Consider the following 22,206-nt stretch of genomic DNA (forward strand, 5'->3'; position numbering starts at 1 on the left):
TTGAAAACTTGCACTTCTTTTGAAAATCTGTCCTGGGTACAATCATTTTAAGATTAATGATATATACAGCCAAGCTGCCTTCCAATAATGTACAGAGTGCCCACTGACAAGCACGTCTTCTGACTAGACCTTAATGCTTAGCAGGTAATAGCCGAAATGTTTTTAAGTTGGAAATTAACAGAAAGGTAGTAATGAAGTATGCCTCCAGTAGGTTATTTTTAATGGATTTATAAATAATTTAACTATACATGTATGTGCTAAATGCTTAATGATTTAATGATACCATCATCTTACCCTAAGATCCATTTTTCTCCATGGCTCCTTGTTAGGGTTCAGTTCATAAATGTTATTTCTTCTGACAGCCTCAATATAAGCTTCATGACCCTGTCGAAAATATATTACCTACAAAAGGGAAGTATACATTTAAAAATAAAAACCTAAGAGTAATATTAATTTTACGTTCCATATTCACATTTTTAAACTTTATTACTCTCACCTCATCACCCATTTGAGGAACAAAAGGAGACTTCCGAAGTGTGGTGTCAGTTATCCAAACCGGAGGATGAAATTCATATAAGCGTTCCATGTTTGCAAGCTCTGCCTGAGTCATCCTCCGCAGATTCTGCCAAGGGGAAGCGAACAAAGTTTAATAGAATAGAAAGGGGCAGTGTGCACTGTTTAATTGAAAAACAAAAGACTTCACCATTCAGAATGGCTGTTTTATTAGCATGTCACCTAATGATTAGTTTTTAAACAGCATACATATTTGGTTCTTTAACATACATAGGAACATTATCAGCTGTGCAAGCACTGTAGATCTACCTAGCACTTTCCTAGCGTCTCCTGAATTTCTAACAGATTCTGCATAGCACTTTACATCCTATGAAGCGGGTCTAATTTCCAGCTGGATCCTCTTCAACACACCAAGGCTGCTTTGCCAAGACTCCACAGTGAATTTCACCACAGACTAATCATCTCAGGGAGTCTCCTCTTGATTTGAGGTTTTAAGACTGGTAATTTTACATATGATATCACATGTGGAATCTAAAATATGATACAAATGAACTTTTATGAAATAGAAACAGACTCACAGACACAGAGAACAACTAGTGGTTGCCAAGGGGGCGGGGGGTGGTACAGGGATGGAATGGGAGTTTGGGGTTAGCAAATGCAAACTATTATATTTAGGATGGATAAACAACAAGGTCCTACTGTATAGCACAGGGAACTATATTCAATATTCTGTGATAAACCATAATGGAAAAAAATTTAAAAAAAAAAAAAGACTGGTAATTTAAAAATATAACCACAAATTCTTTGATACGCCTCCTTTCCTCTTTAAGAGGTGGAGCCTAAGTATAATACTCCACTCAATGTGGGCTCCAACTACTTCTAACAAATAGAAAAAAGCAGAAGTAACAATGTGCAACTTCCAAGACTAGGTCATAAAAGGCTTAGCCCTTGCTTAATTTTTGGATCACTTGCTGTGGGGACAATCAGCTACCATGTCAAGAAGACACTCAAGCAGCCCTATGGAGGAGCCCATATGGTAAGGAACTGAGGCCAGCAGCCAACTGCCCTATGAACAAACTTCAAAGATCCACCCCCAGTCAAGCCTTTAGACAACTGTGACCCAAGCTAACATGATGACTGCAACCTCATCAGCCAAAACTCAGCTAATCAGTTCCCAAATTCCTGATTCATCAAAACATGAAATAATAAATGTTTCTTGTTTTTAAGCTAAGTTCCAAGATGATCTGTTACACAGCAATAGATATCTAATACAAAGACATAGCATCTTTAAATAACAACAGCTACCTATATGACAGGAGCACATGTAGCACTGTACATGGAACAAGGTATAGCAATATTACAATTAGGAGAAAAGTATGAAGACAGAACATGTCAAATGAAAATGGGAAACAGGACAACAGCAGACAAAACAAGAATAAAGGATCTTAAAATGCCTTGAAGTATATTTTTGGTGTTGGAACTGGAGGACAAAATAAGAGTTATGGTGGGGATCTGAGCAAAATAGAGCTTTCCCTCTAAGTTACAGATTCAGAAAGGTATAAGTGCCAAGTCCAACTCAGAGCAGATTAGAGAAGTTTTAATAACAAAGGAGATTTTCCAAAAATAAGTTTGTTTGCATTTTACGTTTGACTCCTGATGATGTACGTCGATCAAAAAAATAATAGTAATAAAGCCTACAAATTCCCAAAGATTTCTAATTTCTAAATATGGACAGAAACCAGAAAAGTGTAGATAGATGGTATTTTTAAAGATATACTTTTCTTACCTCTTTTTTAGGCTTATTTTCTTTCTTTCTCTTTCGTCTCCTTTTTGGAGGAGATAAATTCTCAGTAGACATTTCGTCCTCTGAACTACTACGAAACCGAGTAATTCGTCGACGGGATGACGTTCGTAAAGGAGGCTGCAGATTGATGCCTGCGTCAGCCGTCCAATCAGAATATCTAGATGAAGAGCCACTAGAGAGGAAAACAGTTTCAGTTGTACAGAACCAGAATCTAAGCCCTAAGAGTAAATTCATCCTACAACCTTAAGAAAGGAGAGACAACAAGGAGGAAAGAAAAGATCCTGGGAAGATTCGACTGCCCTCCCTATCAGTGCATACTGAAATGACCAAAGACCATGAGAAGGAGAAAAATCTTCACTGACACTGGGAATTAGGAAAGGATATAAGGCTGAGAAATTTTTTGTAAGTATAATTTGGATGAGACCTCATAGAAGACAACATCTAGAGCCAACTAATAATACCCTTTCCAAAAGTGAAGTGTAGCTACGAAAGCAGGAGAGACTGTGCAGAAGAGCAGCGCGCCCCCTAAACCGCAGGAGGCTCCAAAATGGTACTAGAAATTGTAACTGGAATGACAAACCGTCAGTGACTACACTGAGAGCCACAAGGAAAGCACAGAACAGAAAGCTCTAAGTGGACAAAGCTTCTTGCCAACAGGGGGACTCTCCCTGATATGAGAAAAGATCCCAGAGAGGGCCTAGTCCTAACCTACCCTGGAGCAAAAGCAGAGTCAAATAGGAAACTAGAAAACTAGCCCCTGGCCCACTCCCAGCTTTAGCAAACACAGAAAAGGATAAAAATCCTCTACTGCGGCCATCATTGTCCAACCACATACCTCTCAGCCTTGATAAAACACACAGTTCCAAAAGCTATTTATTACAAATATTATTTTTGTATTATATTTTATGTTATAAAAAGAGCTGTTTTAAAAATCTTAAGAGCATCTGCTTTGTACAATAAAATTCAAGAAAAGTTAAATTAAAAGATAGTGAATACAGAGATAGAAAGGACAATGGTGGTTGCCAGGGGTGGGTGGGGTGGAGTGGCAAACTGTTGTTCAGTAGGTATACAGTCTCGGTTTTGCAAGATGAAATGAGTTCTGGAGATTGGGTGCACAACACTGTGAATGTACTTAACACTATTGAACTGTACAATTAAAAACAGTTAAGATGGTGAATTTTATGTTCTGTATATTTCACCACAATTAAAATTAAGTTAACAAACAAAAACAAGGGTAGACAAGTGCTCTAGAAATCACTCCAGCTCCTAAGCATAATGGAATAAAAGAAGAGAAGAAAGGAAGCCAGGAGTATGGTATGGTGGTCTGTAAAGCACAGTATCAATGGAAATTAAAATAATCTGAGTCATATTTAGAAGGGAGAATTTTCTAGACTTGGTGATGGAAATGTTATGAAGAGAGAATGATATCCAGGTTTCTGGCTGGAGCATCTGCCAGGACAAAGTTGACATTTACCAAGACAAGGAACAGATGTTAACATCTTAGTCCCATGAAATTTGGATACCAAAACTAAACAAAAGGTAATACGTATGATAAAATAAAGTTTATATTTTAAGGCAGGACAGGAAAAATTAAACATAAAATTCTCTGTGTCCATTTGGGCCTCCACCCTCCCTAACGTGCAGCGGGCATCAGCATTAAACATTAACCAGAGCTGCTCAAAGATGGGAGTGTCTGCTCAACAGTAAAGATCCATTTTTTTCTTTCTTCTGACGTTAGCAATTTAACTTCTTAAAAGAATAACATTCTTTCCCAGCTCTGTAGGGGGTCATAGTACTTGGTGCTCACTTTGTAAAAGTTTACCTGGACTATGTATTCTTGGTGAACTTTATATAAAATAGCAGTATGTCATCCTGATGTACCATCATTTGTCTTGAAAATGTACATGACCGTGCCTTCAGCTTCTAACAGGGGGAACAGTTCTCAGAGCTTCCTGAGAATCTGCTTCCCGGTTATAATCCTCAGTTTGGCTTGAATAAAATTCCCTTTTTTTTTTCTTCTTGATAGTTAATTGAACTTTCATCAACGTATGCAATAACTAATAATAAATTCAACGGTGATTTTATCACACAGACGTTGTATACTCCTCTTTATAAACGTAGCCCAAGACTAAGTTGATGTTTTGAGTACACATATTTACACTGTTGGCTCAAATGTTTTATAGTCAAAAAAAAATACCCAAAATATTTTCTGTAGAAACAGCTGTTAATCCAGCTTTCTTCTCCTTTTAAATGTATTAAAAACTCAACGTTAGTTGTTCCACAGTTGGAAGCTCTTACACCTTGAATGCCATTCAAGTATGATGCCATTCAACGTCATGACTAAAATGCTTAGAAGATTAAAACGAGTAACAGGTACCTTGAACTTTCACTGTCACTTTCACTTCTTCTATCACTTTTCCATTCTTCTTCTTCAGAAGAACAAGAACCTTCACTTTGATCACATGAAGTCTCCTAATTTTGTGAGGGGGAGAAAAATAAAATAAAAATCTTGATCTCTGAGATTAAATAACACAAGTCAAGAGAAACCACACAGTCATTCTAATCATCTCAGGAGTAAGTATGATAACCAGGTAATAAAATAGGTAAACTTAAAACAAAAAGCAAGTGTCTTTACTACACCCTTTTTCTTATCAAAGAATTAGGCAACAGAAAATATTTGTGAGACTTAACACTACTACTATTAACAAAAGAAACTGATACAAGAGGCCATTCTCTGAGCAAAGTTAATAAGTCAATGTAAATGTTCTCAGCGTTTTGAACTCAAGCCACTGTAATAGGTGGGTAGTGGTATCTCATTTTACTTTCAATTCTCTAATGACATATGATGTTGAGCACCTTTTCATGTGCTTATCTGCCATCTGTATATCTTCTTTAACGAAGTCCCTGTTAGATCTTTTGTCGATTTTTAAATTGGGTTGTGTTCTTATTGAGTTTTAAGAGTACAAGTCCTGGACTTCCCTGGTGGTGCAGTGGTTAAGAATCTGCCTGCCAATGCAAGGGACACGGGTTCGAGCCCTGGCCCGGGAAGATCCCACATGCCACAGAGCAACTAAGCCCGTGCGCCACAACTACTGAGCCTGAGCTCTAGAGACCGCAAGCCATAACTACTGAGCCCATGTGCCACAACTACTGAAGCCTGCGCACCTAGAGCCCGTGCTCCGCAACAAGAGAAGCCACGACAATGAGAAGCCTGCGCACGGCAACGAAGAGTAGCCCCTGCTCACCGCAACTAGAGAAAGCCCACGCACAGCAACAAAGAACCAACGCAGCCAAAAATAAATAAATAAATAAATTTTTTTTTTTTAAAAAAAAGACCTTCCCAGTCCTTTTCTCAAAAAAAATTAAAAAAAAAAAAAAAAAGAATACAAGTCCTACCACCTAGAGGGGCGGGATAGGGAGGGTGGGAGGGAGACGCAAGAGAGAGGAGATATGGGGATATATGTATAGCTGATTCACTTTGTTATAAAGCAGAAACTAACACACCATTGTAACGCAATTATACTCCAATAAAGATGTTAAAACAAAATTTCTTTAATAAAAAAAAAAGAATACAAGTCCTTTATCAGACATGAGTTTTACAAGTATTTTCTCCCAGTCCATGGCTTGTCTTTTCATTCTCTTAACAGTATCTTTCAGGCTTTTCTATTTGTCAAGTTTTTCCTTCATGGATCATGCTATTGGAATTTTATCTAAAAAGTGATCATTACACCCAAGGTCACCTAGATTTTTATTATATGTTATCTTTTAGAAATTTTATAATTTTGTGTTTTACATTTACATTAAGTTTATGATATATTTTGAGTTAATTTTTGTGAAAAGACTGTGTCTAGATTTTTTTATTTTGTTTGCATGTGGATATCCAGTTGTTCCACACCACTTGTTGAAAAGACAACGCTTTGTCCATTGAGTTGTCTTTGTTCCTCCATCAAACACTAGTTGAGTATATTTGTATTGGTCTACTTCTGGGTTCCTTATTCTATTCCATTGATATATTTGTCTATTTTTTCACCAGTACGACACTGTCTTGAAAACTGGAGATTTATACTAAGTCTTAATGTCAGGTAGTATCTATCAGTCCTGCACCTTTGTTGTTCTTCAGTACTGTTAGCTATTCTGGGTCATTTTTTTCTCCAAACAAACTTCAGAATCTCTTTGCCAATATCCACAAAATAAACTTGCTGGGATTTTGACTGCAACTGTGTTGAATCTATAGATGAAGTTGGGAAGAAATACTATCTTAAAAAGATGTGAAGCACAGGAACTCTCATTCACTGTTCATCAGAATACAAAATGTAACACAACCACTTTGGATAATAGTTGGGCAGTTTCTTACAGAGCTAAATATAGACTTATCATAGAGGAAAATTAAACTCATTACTAGAAAAGTAGTCAATGTGAAAAGGCCACATACTGTTTGATCCAACTATATGACATTCTAGAAAAGTCAAAACTATGCAAACAGTAAAAAGATCAGTGGTTGCCCGTAGCTCAGGAAGAGGGAGGGAGTGATGATTAAGTACAGCAGAGGGGGGGGTTTAGGAGAGTGGAACTATTCTGTATGATACTATTATGGTAGGTACATAACATTATGCATTTGTCTAAACCCATACAACACAGAGTGATCCCTAATGTAAACTACAGAATTTAGTTAATGATAATGTATAAAATTGGTTCATCAGTTGTTGCAAATGTACCACACTAAATCAAGATGTTATTAATAGGAAACACTTAGGGAAACAGTATATGGGAACTCGCTGTACTTACTGTGTAATTTTTTTTAAACCTGAAACATGGAAGTCTTTAAAGGAAGAGAGGGGAACAAGTAGCTAATTCCCACAACCCTAATAGCTGCCGTCTACTTTAAGTTCTGGTCTTGGATACTAAGCAGGTACTTTTAAATTGAGATACAACCTTTTCCTATAACAGCTACTTACATTAAGTGAATCATAAATGGATAATGAAAATGCTGTAGAGAAACAAAACTAAAAAGATGGAATTGCAAGGAAATAGCTACTTTGTTTACTTCATTTGAGTAGGCAAAATGCAAAGTAAACATATTCTTAAAAAATGTTCCTCAGAATGTGAGCCCAATGCTATTCAAGGAGTACAGACTCCTAGTAGGCCAACCACACTAGATCTACTCAACAGGAGTCTGCTTTTTATGCTCAAGATAGACTTCTAAAAAATCACAGTAATAAAATAAACTCTTAAAATCTACTACCTGGAAACCATGCATTCTGGGAAAAAGTTTTAAATGTTTTATCTGCATTAACTCTCAAAATATTTCTGTAAACAGAAGCAGGGTTAAGATAAAGCTAATGAAACTTAAGTTTCAGAGGCTTTCAATTTAACTTGCCTACCAAGGCCCTGTGTCTATCTGTAACTTTGAATTCTTTTTCTAAAGAACGTCCCTAAAATTATACAAGATTCAAACCCCACAAATCTTGGATCTGTCTTGCCAATGAGTTTTGTATTATCTCAAGTCACTACCTGCCCACTACTACCTTTTCATATATAGAGAAACCCAAGGCTAAGAAATGTAAAGAAATACGCCTGGGGTCACAGAAGAGTAAGCATAAGAAATGGAATCAGAAACCAGGCCAACTCTAAAACCCATACTTTTTCTACTATCAGTGCTTTCCAAACCAAAGCGTAATGGAACCAACATACACATATACACAACAATCTCCAGCCATCTGCAACACTCAGGAGAATGAATTCATACCACTGTAGGAGGTAAACTACCATAACACAAAATTATGACTTATCTTAAAAGGTCAAGTGGATTTAACATTCTACATTATACTTGTGTTAATTTAAAAGTTCCCCATTAATTGCAAATAGACCAAATTAAGACATAAAATCATAAGATTAATACTACTGATCTAAAAATTAAAACTCAATCTATAATCATTCCTGATTTTTCAGAAACACTTAAGAAAATAAGAATTAGTTGATATTTCCCTAGCATAATATATATGTATACTGTAGAAACCTAAAACAAAGCATCTTACTTATTGTGAAAATAGCAGACACATTTCCACTGACAACAGGAATATGGTCCACTATCTCCACTAGTATCCACCAATGTACTGGAAGTATTAACTGCTGCAATTAGACAAGAAAAGTCAATTAAAAGTATAAAAATTAGAAGAGAAGTAGTAAAACTGAATACTGTATAAATGAGAGTGTACCTGGAAAACGTCACAGAATCCAATGATAAAATTAACTCAAAAATACAGTAATGTAGCAGGGTGGAAAAAATTAAAACTTGAAGGGGGAAAAAGGCCAAAAACACGATAGAAAAATGGCCAAGAGACATGAAACACAATGCACAAAGATGAAAAAGACTCTAAATATATAAAAATATGTTCAACTTCACACATAAGAGAAATGTAAACTACGCTGTAAATAAACCAAAGACAAAAGGACAAATATTGTGATTCCACTTACATGAGGTACCTAAAATAGGCAAATTCATAGAGACAGAAAGTATAAGAGAGGTTACCAGGGGCTGGGAAGAGAAGGAAATGGGGAGTTCTTGTTTAATGAGTACAGAGCTGCTATTTGGGATGATGAAAAAGTGCTAGAAATGAAGAGCAGTGATGGTTGCATACATCTGTAAATGCAGTTAATGCCACTGAACTGTATAGTTAAAAACAGCTAATGGTAAATTTCATGTTACATATAATATTCTATCACATAAAAGAATAGCCAAAACATATAAAAAATAAAACTAAGATACCATCTCTCGCCAATTAAATTGGCAAAAATTAGAAAGTGTAACACACTGTTGGTAAACAGTAAGAAAACGGACACTCTCTTACGCCACAGGGAGGAAAGCAAGTTGGAATTCTCCTTTATGAGGAATTTTTATCAGCATCTCATAAGATGCAAACGTGTTTATCTTTGGGCCCAGCAATCCCATTTCAAGGAATGTACCCCGCCCCCAATAACATCTCCATCATTAGAAAAATACATACATCTACAAGATTATTCATTGTAGCATTATTTAAAATGAAAACGCTGTGAACATCCTAAATGCCCATAACCAGGAGAGTAGTTAAATAAACTCTGTTATAATCAGATAACTTAAATATGATACAACTCTTTAAAAATAAATAAATAAATAAGGAAGGCATTTATGAACTGATACGAAGTGATTTTAAGAATATTTTAAGTGAAATAAACCCAAGTGCAAAAGAGTATCTGTGGTATGCAACATTTTGTGTACAAAAGGAGAAATAATAAAATATACATGTATCTAATTGAGTATATAGGGGAAAGAAAAAGAAAAACACAGGAAAGATATGCCAGAAACTAGTGAGGATGGATGGGAACATTTATCATAATTACCCCAAATCATTAAAGGTTAAAACATGCTCAATACATATAAAGAAGAAGAAAATAAATAAGAAAGGTCTTACACAAAATCATTTAAGTGAACGGTTAGCAGCTAACATTATTGGATATTAGGCAGTGTTTTAAACACTTTACATGGTTAACTAAATGAATTCTCACAACACCTCTGAGGGACATACTATTAATTACTTTTACAGATATAGGCAGAGGCACAAAAGTTTAACCAACTTGTCGAAGTAGAAGAATTTGGATTTAAATTCAAACTCTTTGACTACCACCCTAATGCTTCACAGAGGAATTCAAATAAATTGTTCATCCTTATGTAACATTTCAATCCTCAAAACATTACTGATTAGAAAATACTAACATTCTAATATTAACCTTTAAAAACTCTTTACAGAAATACTGGTTTCCCCCCAAAAAATCAAAAAGAAGAACAGTAACTTACATATGATTATTGTAAGTCAAGAAAAGGGTTAAGACAAAGACTTCTTAGATATGACGGCAAAAGCACAAGCAACTAAGGAAAAAACAAACTAGACTTCATCAAAATGTAAAACTTTTGTGCTTCAGAGGAAACAAGCAAAGTGAAAAGACAATCCAATAAATGGGAGAATATATTTCAAAGTCATACATCTGATATAAAGGATTTGTATCCAGAATGTATAAAGAACCCTTATAGCAATAAAAAAGACAACCAAATTGAAAAATGGGCCAGAGATTTGCATAGATATTTCTCCAAAGACATACAAGTGGAAAACAGCACACGAAAACATGTTCAACATCATTAGTCATTAGGAGAATGTAATCAAAACCACAGTGAGATACCATTTCACATCCACCAGGACAACTGAAATCAAAAGGACAGAACATAACAAGTGTGGACAAGGATGTGGAGAAACTGGAAACTTCATACATTACTGACTGGGAATATAAAATAATACAGCCACTTTGGAAAACAGTCTGGCAATTCCTCAAAAGGTAAAAATACAGAGTTACCATATGACCCACCAAATTGACTCATAGATATAAACCCAAATGAACTGAAAACTTATGGCCAAACAAAACCCTGTACGTTAATGCTGATAAGGAGCAACATCCATAACAGTCAAAAAGTAGAAATAATACAAATGTCCACCAGCTGATGAGTGCGTAAACAAACTGTGGTCTATTCATATAATGGAATATTGGGCAATGAAAAAGAATGAAGTATTCATCCACGCTATACATGGAATCAGCCTTGAACATTACATAGTAAGTGAAAAAAGCCAGTCACAAGATCATACTGTATGCTTCCATTAAATGAAATGTCCAGAATACAAAAATCCACGGGGATAGAAAGATTAGTGGTTGCCAGTGGCTTGGGTGGAGTGGGAATGGGAAGTACTTGCAAATGGGTACAGGGTTTCTTTTTAGGTGATTAAAATATTTTGAAATTAAATAGTGGTGGTGATGGTACAATTTTGTTAATATACTAAAACCACTGGATTGTACACTTATATGGTACAACAAAGCTGTTCAAAATTGTTAGAGAAATTCAAAATGTGAAACTTCATCTTAATCTCTAGAGAATACTATACTTTCACAAAATTTCAAGGTAGATTCCAAGTAAAGAATTAAGACAAATTATTCAAGATTATTTTATATATTTTAAAGTTATGAAACTGACATGTCTTACGGAGCTTGAAGATTCATTTCCAGAAGACAACTCAAGCCGTCCACGATTTCTTCTACCATAATTTGGATATTTACGCCTACATGTCCTCTGCCTAGACCGTGACATCAAAGCCACGGAATCAGACTGAAACACAAACATGCAGATGAAAATCAACACTTAAATAAGTACCATCTTCAATAAAGTATTTCGCATTCTATCTAATCCCAAAAGGATTTAAGGCAAAAATAATAATAATAATAGTTCAAAAAATAAAATATTCTTGAATGGGTATTTTTGCCACATACTGTTAACCAAGATTGGTTTTTGTTACTTTTAAGATATTTAGAAGACATGGCTAAATTTAGGCACATTAGATCATCATTTTCCAAACTAAACCATAAGTTAATTGGCTTACCATAAAATAGATAATAATAACTATAATCCAAAAAAGAAATCACTTTAAAATATATATCTTAGAAGTGAAAATATATATTCATATATTATGATGCAGTAACCAACCTTAAGGAATATATCACTGTGTGAATACACAGGTATAGAGAAATATCTGAAATGATCCTCAAATATCAATCCTAGTTATTTCCAGGTTTTAACTTTTTGGATGATTTGTTGTCAGTACTTTTCAGTTGTGCTTGAATTTTTTAAGTATCTTTTTTAAAAATTAAAACAAAATAATTAAATAATCTTTTAAAATCAGCCAAATAAAATAGCTAGATTGAAACGGTGGTGGGGAGGGGCGGGGGGGGCACATGCTATTCCTCAAACACCAAAGTCACGTATGCGAGATCACTCAGTGAAAGTACATATTCCCAGAACTGATAAACAAATCAATTTTCACGTTAGTGCCATCTGTTTGATGATCATTGGGATGTTTTATCATTTCAACATATCCTGAACAATATATCCTGGCTGATTTTAATACAACTCATCTTTCCTTAATTTGTCAGTACTTTTTTTGTTAAAGCAAAAACTCCTATTAATGAATTTCATGACTAATAATATGTATATTCAGATGGACCAAAACTACCACTGAGAAGAACAAGAAAATCTGTCAAAATATATATTTTTTAAAAAACGGTTTGAGGGCCCTATATACCTAACAAGGCTATGAAGATTTACAGGACCAATACACAAAAAAGGATACAAGCAATAAAAAAGAACCCTAGAATTTCACTCTGGAAGAGGAAGCTGAAAGGTTTAGCAGGTAAGCAAAAAACTGACAGACTAAACTCTTGAGTCATGCTAACAAAAATTACAACTCGGAGTCTCCTATGTACAGGCAAACACCTCAAGCTTCAGCTGTTAGCCCATAGGGCTATAATCTAGACCTACAGGTAAACTACAGATAAACAGTAATCCCAAGGAACTAAAAGCCCATCCTTGTCTGGGTAAAGGTGATACAGGTTTGAGAGTGGCCCTAGCAGCCTACCAGAAGCAAATTAAAACCTTCTCTGGAGAAGAAATGTCATCATAGGCTTCAAACCATCTCTAACATCTAACATTCAATCAAAAACACACGCAACAAAGAAAATGTGATTGCAAAAAAATGAGAAAAAAATCAACACAGAATGCAAACAGATTAACAGGCAAACAAGATACTGAAATAATGAAATTACCAGAAATGGGTTTTTTAAATAACCAGGGCTGATTTTCAAGGAATTAAAATAATGAGAACTTCAGCAGAAAACTGAAAACTCTGGAAAATTCTGAACAGAAAAATACAATAACTAAAACTAAGAATACAAGGTTATTAGCAGGATACACACAGCTGAAGAGAACTAACTAAATGGAATATATTCGGTCAGAAAAAAATTCAGAACAGCAAGAAACAGCCTAAAAACAAAAAAGACAGAAAATAGGGCTTCCCTGGTGGCGCCGTGGTTAAGAATCCGCCTGCCAATGCAGGGGACACGGCTTCGAGCCCTGGTCCGGGAAGACCCCACATGCCATGGAGCAACTAAGCCCGTGCGCCACAACTACTGAGCCTGTACTCTAGAGCCCGCGAGCCACAACTACTGAGCCCGTGTGCCACAACTACTGAAGCCTGCGCACCTAGAGCCTGTGCTCCGCAACAAGAGAAGCCACCACAATGAGAAGCCTGCGCACCGCAACAAAGAGTAGCCCCTGCTCACCGCAACTAGAGAAAGCAGCGCACAGCAACAAAGAACCAAAGCAGCCAAAAATAAATTTATTAAAAAAAAAAAGACAAAATAAAAGGGAAAGACAGGAAGTAAAGGATAAAAACATGTACTATGCAAACACTAGCCAAAAGAAAGGTAGCACAGCTACATTCATATACAAGAATTTGAAGAATAAAGCATTACTAGAGATAAGTTCATAACGGTAAAAGGTTCAATTCAGTAGGAAAAAGGGAAATTCTAAATTTGTACACACCAAATAACATAGCTTCAAACCACACAAAGCAAAGTAAGTAGAAACAAAGAAATCTACAAACATAGTGAGACTTTAATACTTATCTCACTATAAGCAAGAGTGCAATCGTTTTGAAACCACATGTGGCATTAACTACTAAAGTTGAATATATACATATTCTATGCTCCAATAATTTCACTCCAGTGCATATACTCAAAAGAAATACACAGACGGATACCAAGAAATATGTACAAAATGTTGAAAGCAATATTGTTCCTAACATACTATTCCTAATTCATATTCCTAATATGAAAACAACCCAAACGTCCTTTAAGAATAGATTAAACAGCAACATTCTCATTAAGGGAATAATCCAACAGTGAAAACAAATGAACTTCAACTACTCACAACAAAGATAAATCTCACAAGGGCAAATGCAAGCCAGATACAAAAGATTACATATACATACTGTATGATTCCATTTAGATCAGTGTTTCTTATCCTTTTTTTTTACATTACCACTACCTTACAGGAAACTTGACTTTCTCCTAATTTACTCCCTCGAATTGTAATACCACAGACATACATACAGTACATAAACACTTATGTAGTATATCTGTACTCTGTACATAAACAGAGTAAGTGTAAGGCTTAGCCTTCTTATCCAATACAGGGTTTAAAATAGATAATATTTTTAAGACAAAAGCTAAATTGAAATTTTTAAAGCTCTCTGCATTTAACTTTATGACTTTCTTTAATAACTTTTGATGTAATTTAATTACACAGATTGTAATTTATCAAATTACATATCCAAATTAGAAATTTCTGAATACATAACAGCACAGTAATCAAATTTTTAAAAATCTTCCAAAACTTTTCCAGCAAAAATAAAACAAATGAAAAAATTAATTTCTTAAAAATTTTAGTAAATTTAACTTTGAAGGTTTTTTATCATGAGAAAATATCCTAACTATAGCTGAAGATAGTCAACATTTTTTTCTTTTCAGTACTTGACGTAATAGATTTGAATTATTTTTAAATTAAATAATAAGATAGAAACTATTTTTATTTAATTCTCAAAGCCCAAGTCATAAACAAAAACACCATGCATCAAGACAGTTAATGTGGCAGACAGGCATGCGCAGGCCATTTCTCACAATATGGCTACAAAACTGAATGATCAACTGAGAGAATATCTTGCAAACACAACCATTTTCACCATAGTTTTGTAGCACTGATCGTGCATACATTCTGTGTAAATTCCATTAACTTGTTAATGCTTCACATATGATGGTCAAGAAATTAAACACTAAGGAATAAGATTTTCTCAGGTAGGGTTGGGCTTTGTTGCAAACCATTGTGACACCTAAGATTTTTTATAAATGCATGATTTGGAAAACATCAGAAACAGACAAAGCTAACCAGCATCTTTAGAAGTCAAACAGTTGGTTACCTGCAGAAGAAAGGAGAGAGTAGTGATTGGGAATGGATACAAAATGTTTTTGATGGGCTGGCAATGTTCTAGTGGTTATTAGACAATAACTTTTTTTTTAGGCCGTGCCATGAGGCATGTGGGATCTTAGTTCCCCGACCAGGGATCAAACCCGTGCCCCCTGCATTGGGAGCCCAGGGTCTTAACCACTGGACCGCCAGGGAAATCCCAACAATAATTTTCTAGAATCCTTCATCACTGTTAGGCATTAGGCTACTTTCAGCAAGTTTCAAGCCACTTTTCCTAACACCTGTACAACTTTATGTCTACTATTTTAAATCCCAAACAGAAGACTAATATTACTAATATTCTCACTGATCAAAAAGAAAACTATAAATTTCAGTTTAATTTCTAATTTGTTTATTCCTAAGGAAATGGAATTTAGGTTACCTTTTGTGAAAGATGGAGAGTCTTCCTCTTTCTTCCAATTACATAAAGATTTCTTTCTTCTTCACCTTTCTCTATTCTGAAGTCTTCTAACTTCCTACAAATTTAAGTACCCAGTTATATTAGTTGCTGATAAATAAAGGATATAAGGAGAAAAAAACTAATCATTACGATTCTGGGAATCGTAAGTATTTTTTTAATTAATACAGAAAATTTCTAAAGTTATAACAAAACTTAAGGCAAACTATACTTTTCTAGAAATTTAATATAACCAAAATCTCAGAGGCAGCTAGGAGGTCCTATTTTTCATATTTAACACAGAAATATTCATTCATTTATATTTTGATTGGTCCTATGAGGACCAACTCAAACAGAATCTCTAGTGTTAGCTACTCAAAATGTACCCATGGTTTTCCAAGATTGCAAATCCATTCTCTAAAGGATTCTACTGTATCACTCAGCATCTCCTTCATAAAAACTCAAGTGTATTTTAGAATAGAGTTCTAGAAAGAGCTATGCTCTTTGGGAAAATTATACTGCAGCAGCTAGCTGACTCACAAAATCCATTCTTCTTTCTTCCTTAGAAGCAAAATCTCAATTTTCATCTAGGCTCTTTGCTGCTCTAAATAGAGACTGTATTACCTTGCCTCCTCTGTAGCTAAGTATGGCCATATGAGGACATTCTGGTCAATGAGTTATGAGGAGACATGTCATGTGGGACCATTAGGTCTGCTTAAATGAAATTCCTTCAACTAGAAATGTCCTTTTTGCCGCCTTCTGCCTTCTCTTCCTTCTTCTGGCCTAAATCTCAACCTCTATCACAGATGCAATATGTGATAGCTATTATAAAGTCCAGCTATCTTGGACCTTGAGGTGACTTTAAGACTGGAAGCCACACTCTTAAGATGGATATCAGAAAGAGAGGAGCCTGAGTCCCTGATTAACTGGGGAACCATGATTCTAGCCTTAAACTACTTCCAGTCTTCCTTTATGTTAAGAAAATAAATGATCATTTAAGGAACTATTCTTCAGGACTTTTACTCCTGATACCTATTTGCTTCCCTTGATTTTGACAACAAAAAGTATCCTAAAATGACACTTTCAGTTCTGATGACCATGCATCTCAGACATAATTTTAAGGCTTAATTATAGCATGCTGCGTACACGACGGTGATTTTCTGTTATTTCTCATCCCAATTCCAGATTTTGCTTTTCACTAGTTTATCGTATACTTATAAACATCCTTAAAGTCACTGTATGAAATATAAGTATCATCCAATATTACTCCACCAATCAACTGACTCTTCTAGCTAAACACATGAAAACTTTTACAAAATTATCTTCAAGGTATTAGTTATTATGAGACACAAACATGACAGAATACTGAAACATTTTAGATATCAATGAAAAACAGTATTTGCTGCCTCCATTTTGATAACTTGAAAATCAGTACATTACAATTCAGTACAAGGAAAACCCTATGATCCACACTATACTTATGAAATACCATTTCTCACTAAAAGAAAATAGGGCCGCTTAAGAGAAAAGACTAATCCTAAGTCTAGGTCAAGAAATTTACAAGAAGAACCTGTAACACCCTGCCATGCCTGACAGCAAAGATGCTACGCAAGGCTACTACATCATTTCAAAAGGACTCAGGAGCCAACTTGAAGAAGCTCCTCCTGGCCAGAGATAAAAAAATTTAAACATTAATAAGGACATTAGAAATAAGCTAAATCACAGCAGTGTAATTAATACAGTGAAAAACACAAACACACAAATTGGCCACTGCAGGAGAATATAAAGAAATAAATCTTTATTTTGAAGGTAAATAAAGCAAAATGAGCAGGCAGCTATCCTGTTTTTTATATACAAACTTTACTACTGGATAATCAAATAGTAGATGTGGGTAAATTTTTATTTGGAAGTATCCAAGATAATAAAGACTTCAGAGCTGAAACATCACTATTTTATAATCCCTAATAAATTAATGAACCTGGGCAGTGAGTATCAGTTCCTGCTAGCATCACAAAAAAAAAAAAAAAAAAAAAAAAAGAAAAGAAATAAAGAAAAAGATATTATGTGCCTTCTGATGGAATTTTACCACTTATGAAATAGTCTTGCAAAAAACTAAAAATATGACATTTGGAACAACTGGAAATTTAAACACTGGCTATTTGGTTCTACTGAGGAATTGTTTGTTTTTTAAGATATGACAATGGCATTATAGTTATATTTTAAGACAATTCCTTATCCTTAGAAATTACATACTGACATACTTTTAGACAAAATGATATTATGTCTGGAATATCTTCCAAAATAATACTGAAGGGAGAACAGGGAGGTGTTTGTATAGATAAACAAGATTGGTTATGGGGTTAGAGAACAATTTTGACATTTTCCTACCACAATTAAAATACATCCCAACCCATTACTAAAATATATGTATATGATTATTTATACCACTAAGGATTAAAATATGTGTAAATAACCATATAGATATATTTTCAAAGATATAAACAATATTAATAGATATCCTAAAACAAACCTAAATATGCCTAGTGGTACCTCTGGTACAACCACTCTTCGCTTCCAAGCCTGCAGGTCACGCTCTGTAGCCATCTGACTACGTGGAGCATTCTGGTGCATTTGACGAACACCTTCCACTTGTCCACTACGACGCAGACCAATATTTGGAGGGGACTGGATGTCTAAGCTTAGTCTTCTAAAACCTAGGGAAAAATTGTCAAGAATGATTACAAAACAAACTTCAATCTAATATGCATATACATTCCTCTTACTAAGATCCAACCCAAAAAAAAAAGATCTACTGAAAAAACTTTGGAAAGAAGAATCTTAATGTGACTGAGATCAAAATGTAGGCTACATGGGGACTTCCCTGGTGGCGCAGTGGTTAAGAATCCACCTGCCAGTGCAGGGAACACGGGTTCAAGCCCTGGTCCGGGAAGATCCCACATGCTATGGAGCAACTAAGCCCGCGAGCCACAACTACTGAGCCCGCACGCCACAACTACTGAGCCCGCACGCCACAACTACTGAAGCCCGCGCACCTAGAGCCCGTGCTCTGCAACAAGAGAAGCCATCACAATGAGAGGCCCGTGCACCGCAATGAAGAGTAGCTCCCGCTCGCCACAACTAGAGAAAGCCCGCACACAGCAACAAAGACCCAACACAGCCAAAATAAATAAATAAATAAAGATCTCTTTAAAAAAAATTTAGACTACAGAACAAACATTAACATAACTATTAACCTCAATTTCCATTTTTATTAGACTTTCTGAAATTTAACGTTCACGCATTTTCTATAATAATGTTATATTTGCAGTCCTAAAAACCTTGCCTTCCTCAAAACTGCAAACTAAAAACACATCTTTCTGGAAAAATTAGCACTGCAAATAGATGCTTCAAACTGTGGTGGCTTTATAATAAGAGCTCTAACAACAAACATTATTTGTGACCTAAAGAGATAATCTAAGCCACTCAAGCAGGCAAGCTGCCAGAGCCCATTATTAAAATTCACAAAAATGTCAAGTGGGGAAATGCTGGCAGCACCTGAATTGGAGCTAGGAGAGTGGGTAACAGGGCAATGCAGACCACATCAAGCCCTGAGCCTATGCAGAGCTGATCAGGTAGACACAGGAGGCAGGGCAACCTCCCAAGAGCTGTAAGTCACAAAGGATGGAGACCACCCTGGGTGGATGTGGAGGGAATCCCAGGCAAAGTACTTGTTTTCTTGAACCACAGGGTGAAGGGGATCCTGCTACTAATGCAACAAAAAAAACTGGGGGTTATATCCTTTCCTATGGGAGGCTATTACATTTTACTCCAAATATGCCAGCTCTCCTTGCTTAGGGTAAAACTCAAATATGAGTGAACAAACCTCTGCATTCTTCTATGTACAACATTCTGTTCACCAATCAAATGTGAACCAATTTGCCCTACACAACATATTATACTCCATCTATTAAAAATGACATTAAATGCCCCTGCTATTAATCCAAAATTTATATTAAAATATAGTTATGTTTAAGAAACACTTTTTGAATTGAGAACTAAAAATAAATTCTAAATTTTTTTTTTTTTTGGTTGCACTGGGTCTTCGTTGCTGTGCGCGGGCTTTCTCTAGTTGCAGCAAGTGGGGGCTACTCTTCATTGTGGTGGGCAGACTTCTCATTGCGGTGGCTTCTCTTGTTGCGGAGCTCGGGCTCTAGGCACATGGGCTTCAGTAGTTGTGGCACGTGGGCTCCGTAGTTGTGACTGGTGGGCTATAGAGCACAGGCTCAGTAGTTGTGGCACACAGGCTTAGTTGCTCCGTGGCATGTGGGATCTTCCCGGACCAGGGCTCGAACCCATGTCCCCTATGTTGGCAGGCAGATTCTTAACCACTGCGCCACCAGGGAAGCCCTAAATTCTAAATTTGACTGCCCAAGTCATAGTATTATTCTCCAACAATTTGAAGAAAATATATGTTATGTATCACAACATTACTTGTAATAGCAAGCATGAAAAATAACTTAAGTGGCCATAAACAGATTAATTACAAAGACTGGTTATTCCACACAGTGGAGTACTATGAAGCTATAAAAAGGAATGAAGACAAGCTCTGTGAATGGAAAGAGAGTGATTTCTAGAATATGCTCTTAAGGGAAAAAAGCAAGGTGCAGAAAAATGCATACATATCTTGTGCCTCTTGCTCTGATGCACTGAGAAGAACACAGCAACTATGCAGTATTCTTACCTAAAATGTTTAACCTGAATCCAATTATGAGATAATCAGACAAATTCAAATTGAGGGAAATTCTGTGAAACAACAGGTCTGAACTCTTCAAAAGTACCAGTGCCATGAGGGAACTGTTCTAAATTAAAAGAGACGCAATAATTAAGCACATGGACCAAGGCTTGATTAAACCCTAAAATTTTAAAAAGCCATGAAGGACAATTTTGGGACAAGTGGGGAAATGTGAAGATTGTACATCAGAGAGCAGTACTGTAGACTCTTGTACACTGTGTAGTATTGTAAAGTCTGTTGACTGTGATCATTGTATTATGATCATATAAAAGAATGTTCCTGTTCTTGGAAGATACAGAAAGAAGCCTAAGGGATAAAGTTCACATCTTACTCTAAAATTTAGAAAAAAAACATAACAGAGAGAAAGAAATTCTTTCAAGTGTATACGAGACCCATACAAGACTGTTAACAGCATTTCTGTTTGAGATTAGCAAAATCTCAAAACTACCCAAAAGCCCATCAAGAGAATGAATTAATAAAATCAGATATACAACAGAGTACACAATAGTCAAAATTAATCCAATGCGACAACTGAGCAATCTTAAATATACAGCACTATGTGAAAAAAATTAAGTCCCTTTATAAACCTTTTATAAACCTTTATAAACCTTTTGATAAAGTTAACCTTTACAAACCTTTGGATAAAGTTTAAAAACAAATGCTTTTTATTCATACATTTAAGAGTGTCAAATCTATTTTTTAAAAGGCAAATAATCAACATGAGATTCAGAATAGTTGTTATCTTGGGATAGGGAAACAGGACAGGACCACATAAAAAGATGTAGATTATTATCATGATTTAAAACAAACCAAAGAGGAGCATGTGTAAACGAACAATAAGAGTATGTCAAGAACAAAGTTTTGATAGACCCAATTCTGTGCTGCTAGAATCCAAAACAGTTAAATATATAAAAGAAGTAAAACTTAAAGTATAAGGCACTAACTTTAAAGTCATATTTTAAAGAGAAAAAAATAAAACTTGTAGACCTAACAGTCGCTGCAAATAAAAATCTAAAGCACTGCGAGTTCCCTGGCGGTCCAGTGATTACGACTCCCTACTTTCATTGCCGAGGGCCTGGGTTCGATCCCCGGTTGGGGAACTACACAAGCCGGGATTTCCTGGTGGCACAGTGGTTAAGAATCCACCTGCTAATGCAGGGGACATGGGTTCGATCCCTGGTCCGGGAAGATCCCACATGCCACAGAGCAACTAAGCCCATGCGCCTACTACTGAGCCTGCGCTCTCGAGCCCATGAGCCACAACTACTGAGCCTGCGTGCCGCAACTACTGAAGCCCACGCGCCTAGAGCCCGTGCTCCACAAGAGAAGTCACCACAATGAGAAGCCCGCGCACCACAACGAAGAGTAGCCCCCACTCACCGCAACTAGAGAAAGCCTGTGCATAGCAATGAAGACCCAACGCAGCCAAAAAGAAATTAAAAACAAACAAAAAAGATCCCACAAGCCATGCAGCCAAAATAAAAAACAAATAATAATAAAAAAAATCTAAAGCCTAGTTACGAGGCAGATTAGATGAAAGGAAGATCAAGAGTGAAAGGGCAGAAAGAGCTGAAGAAACTGTTCAGAACACAGCACTGAGCGATAAAGAGACAGGAAATTTTATAGCATTTTACAGCCTCTCAAATCTTCTCTTATCTTCCACAAGGTTTTAGCTTTTCCAGAGTGAGTTTTCAGTTGCATAACAATCACCCATCTCTTCTAGATTATTTCCACTAATCTAATTATTACTACATTCCAATATCAAGTAC

At 35.9% G+C, this 22,206-nt stretch overlaps 1 protein-coding gene across 5 annotated transcripts in view; it reads right to left on the bottom strand.

The window, feature by feature from the left end:
• BRWD1 (bromodomain and WD repeat domain containing 1) overlaps positions 1 to 22,206 on the bottom strand; it is a 126,386-nt gene that overhangs the window by 44,513 nt on the left and 59,667 nt on the right. For 4 of the 5 annotated variants that reach the window (XM_036850180.1, XM_036850178.1, XM_036850176.1 and 1 more), the window contains 7 exons: positions 18,176 to 18,359; positions 15,631 to 15,724; positions 11,370 to 11,501; positions 4,695 to 4,789; positions 2,300 to 2,489; positions 497 to 622; positions 295 to 402 (listed from right to left, as the gene is read on the bottom strand). In XM_036850180.1, the coding sequence (XP_036706075.1) occupies positions 295 to 402; positions 497 to 622; positions 2,300 to 2,489; positions 4,695 to 4,789; positions 11,370 to 11,501; positions 15,631 to 15,724; positions 18,176 to 18,359 (929 nt within the window). The remainder of the gene's footprint in view (positions 1 to 294; positions 403 to 496; positions 623 to 2,299; positions 2,490 to 4,694; positions 4,790 to 11,369; positions 11,502 to 15,630; positions 15,725 to 18,175; positions 18,360 to 22,206) is intronic. The other variant, XM_036850177.1, reaches the window with a different exon arrangement.

Source organism: Balaenoptera musculus, chromosome 4 (assembly GCF_009873245.2).
Source record: "Balaenoptera musculus isolate JJ_BM4_2016_0621 chromosome 4, mBalMus1.pri.v3, whole genome shotgun sequence".
Classification (NCBI taxonomy): Eukaryota; Metazoa; Chordata; class Mammalia; order Artiodactyla; family Balaenopteridae; genus Balaenoptera; species Balaenoptera musculus.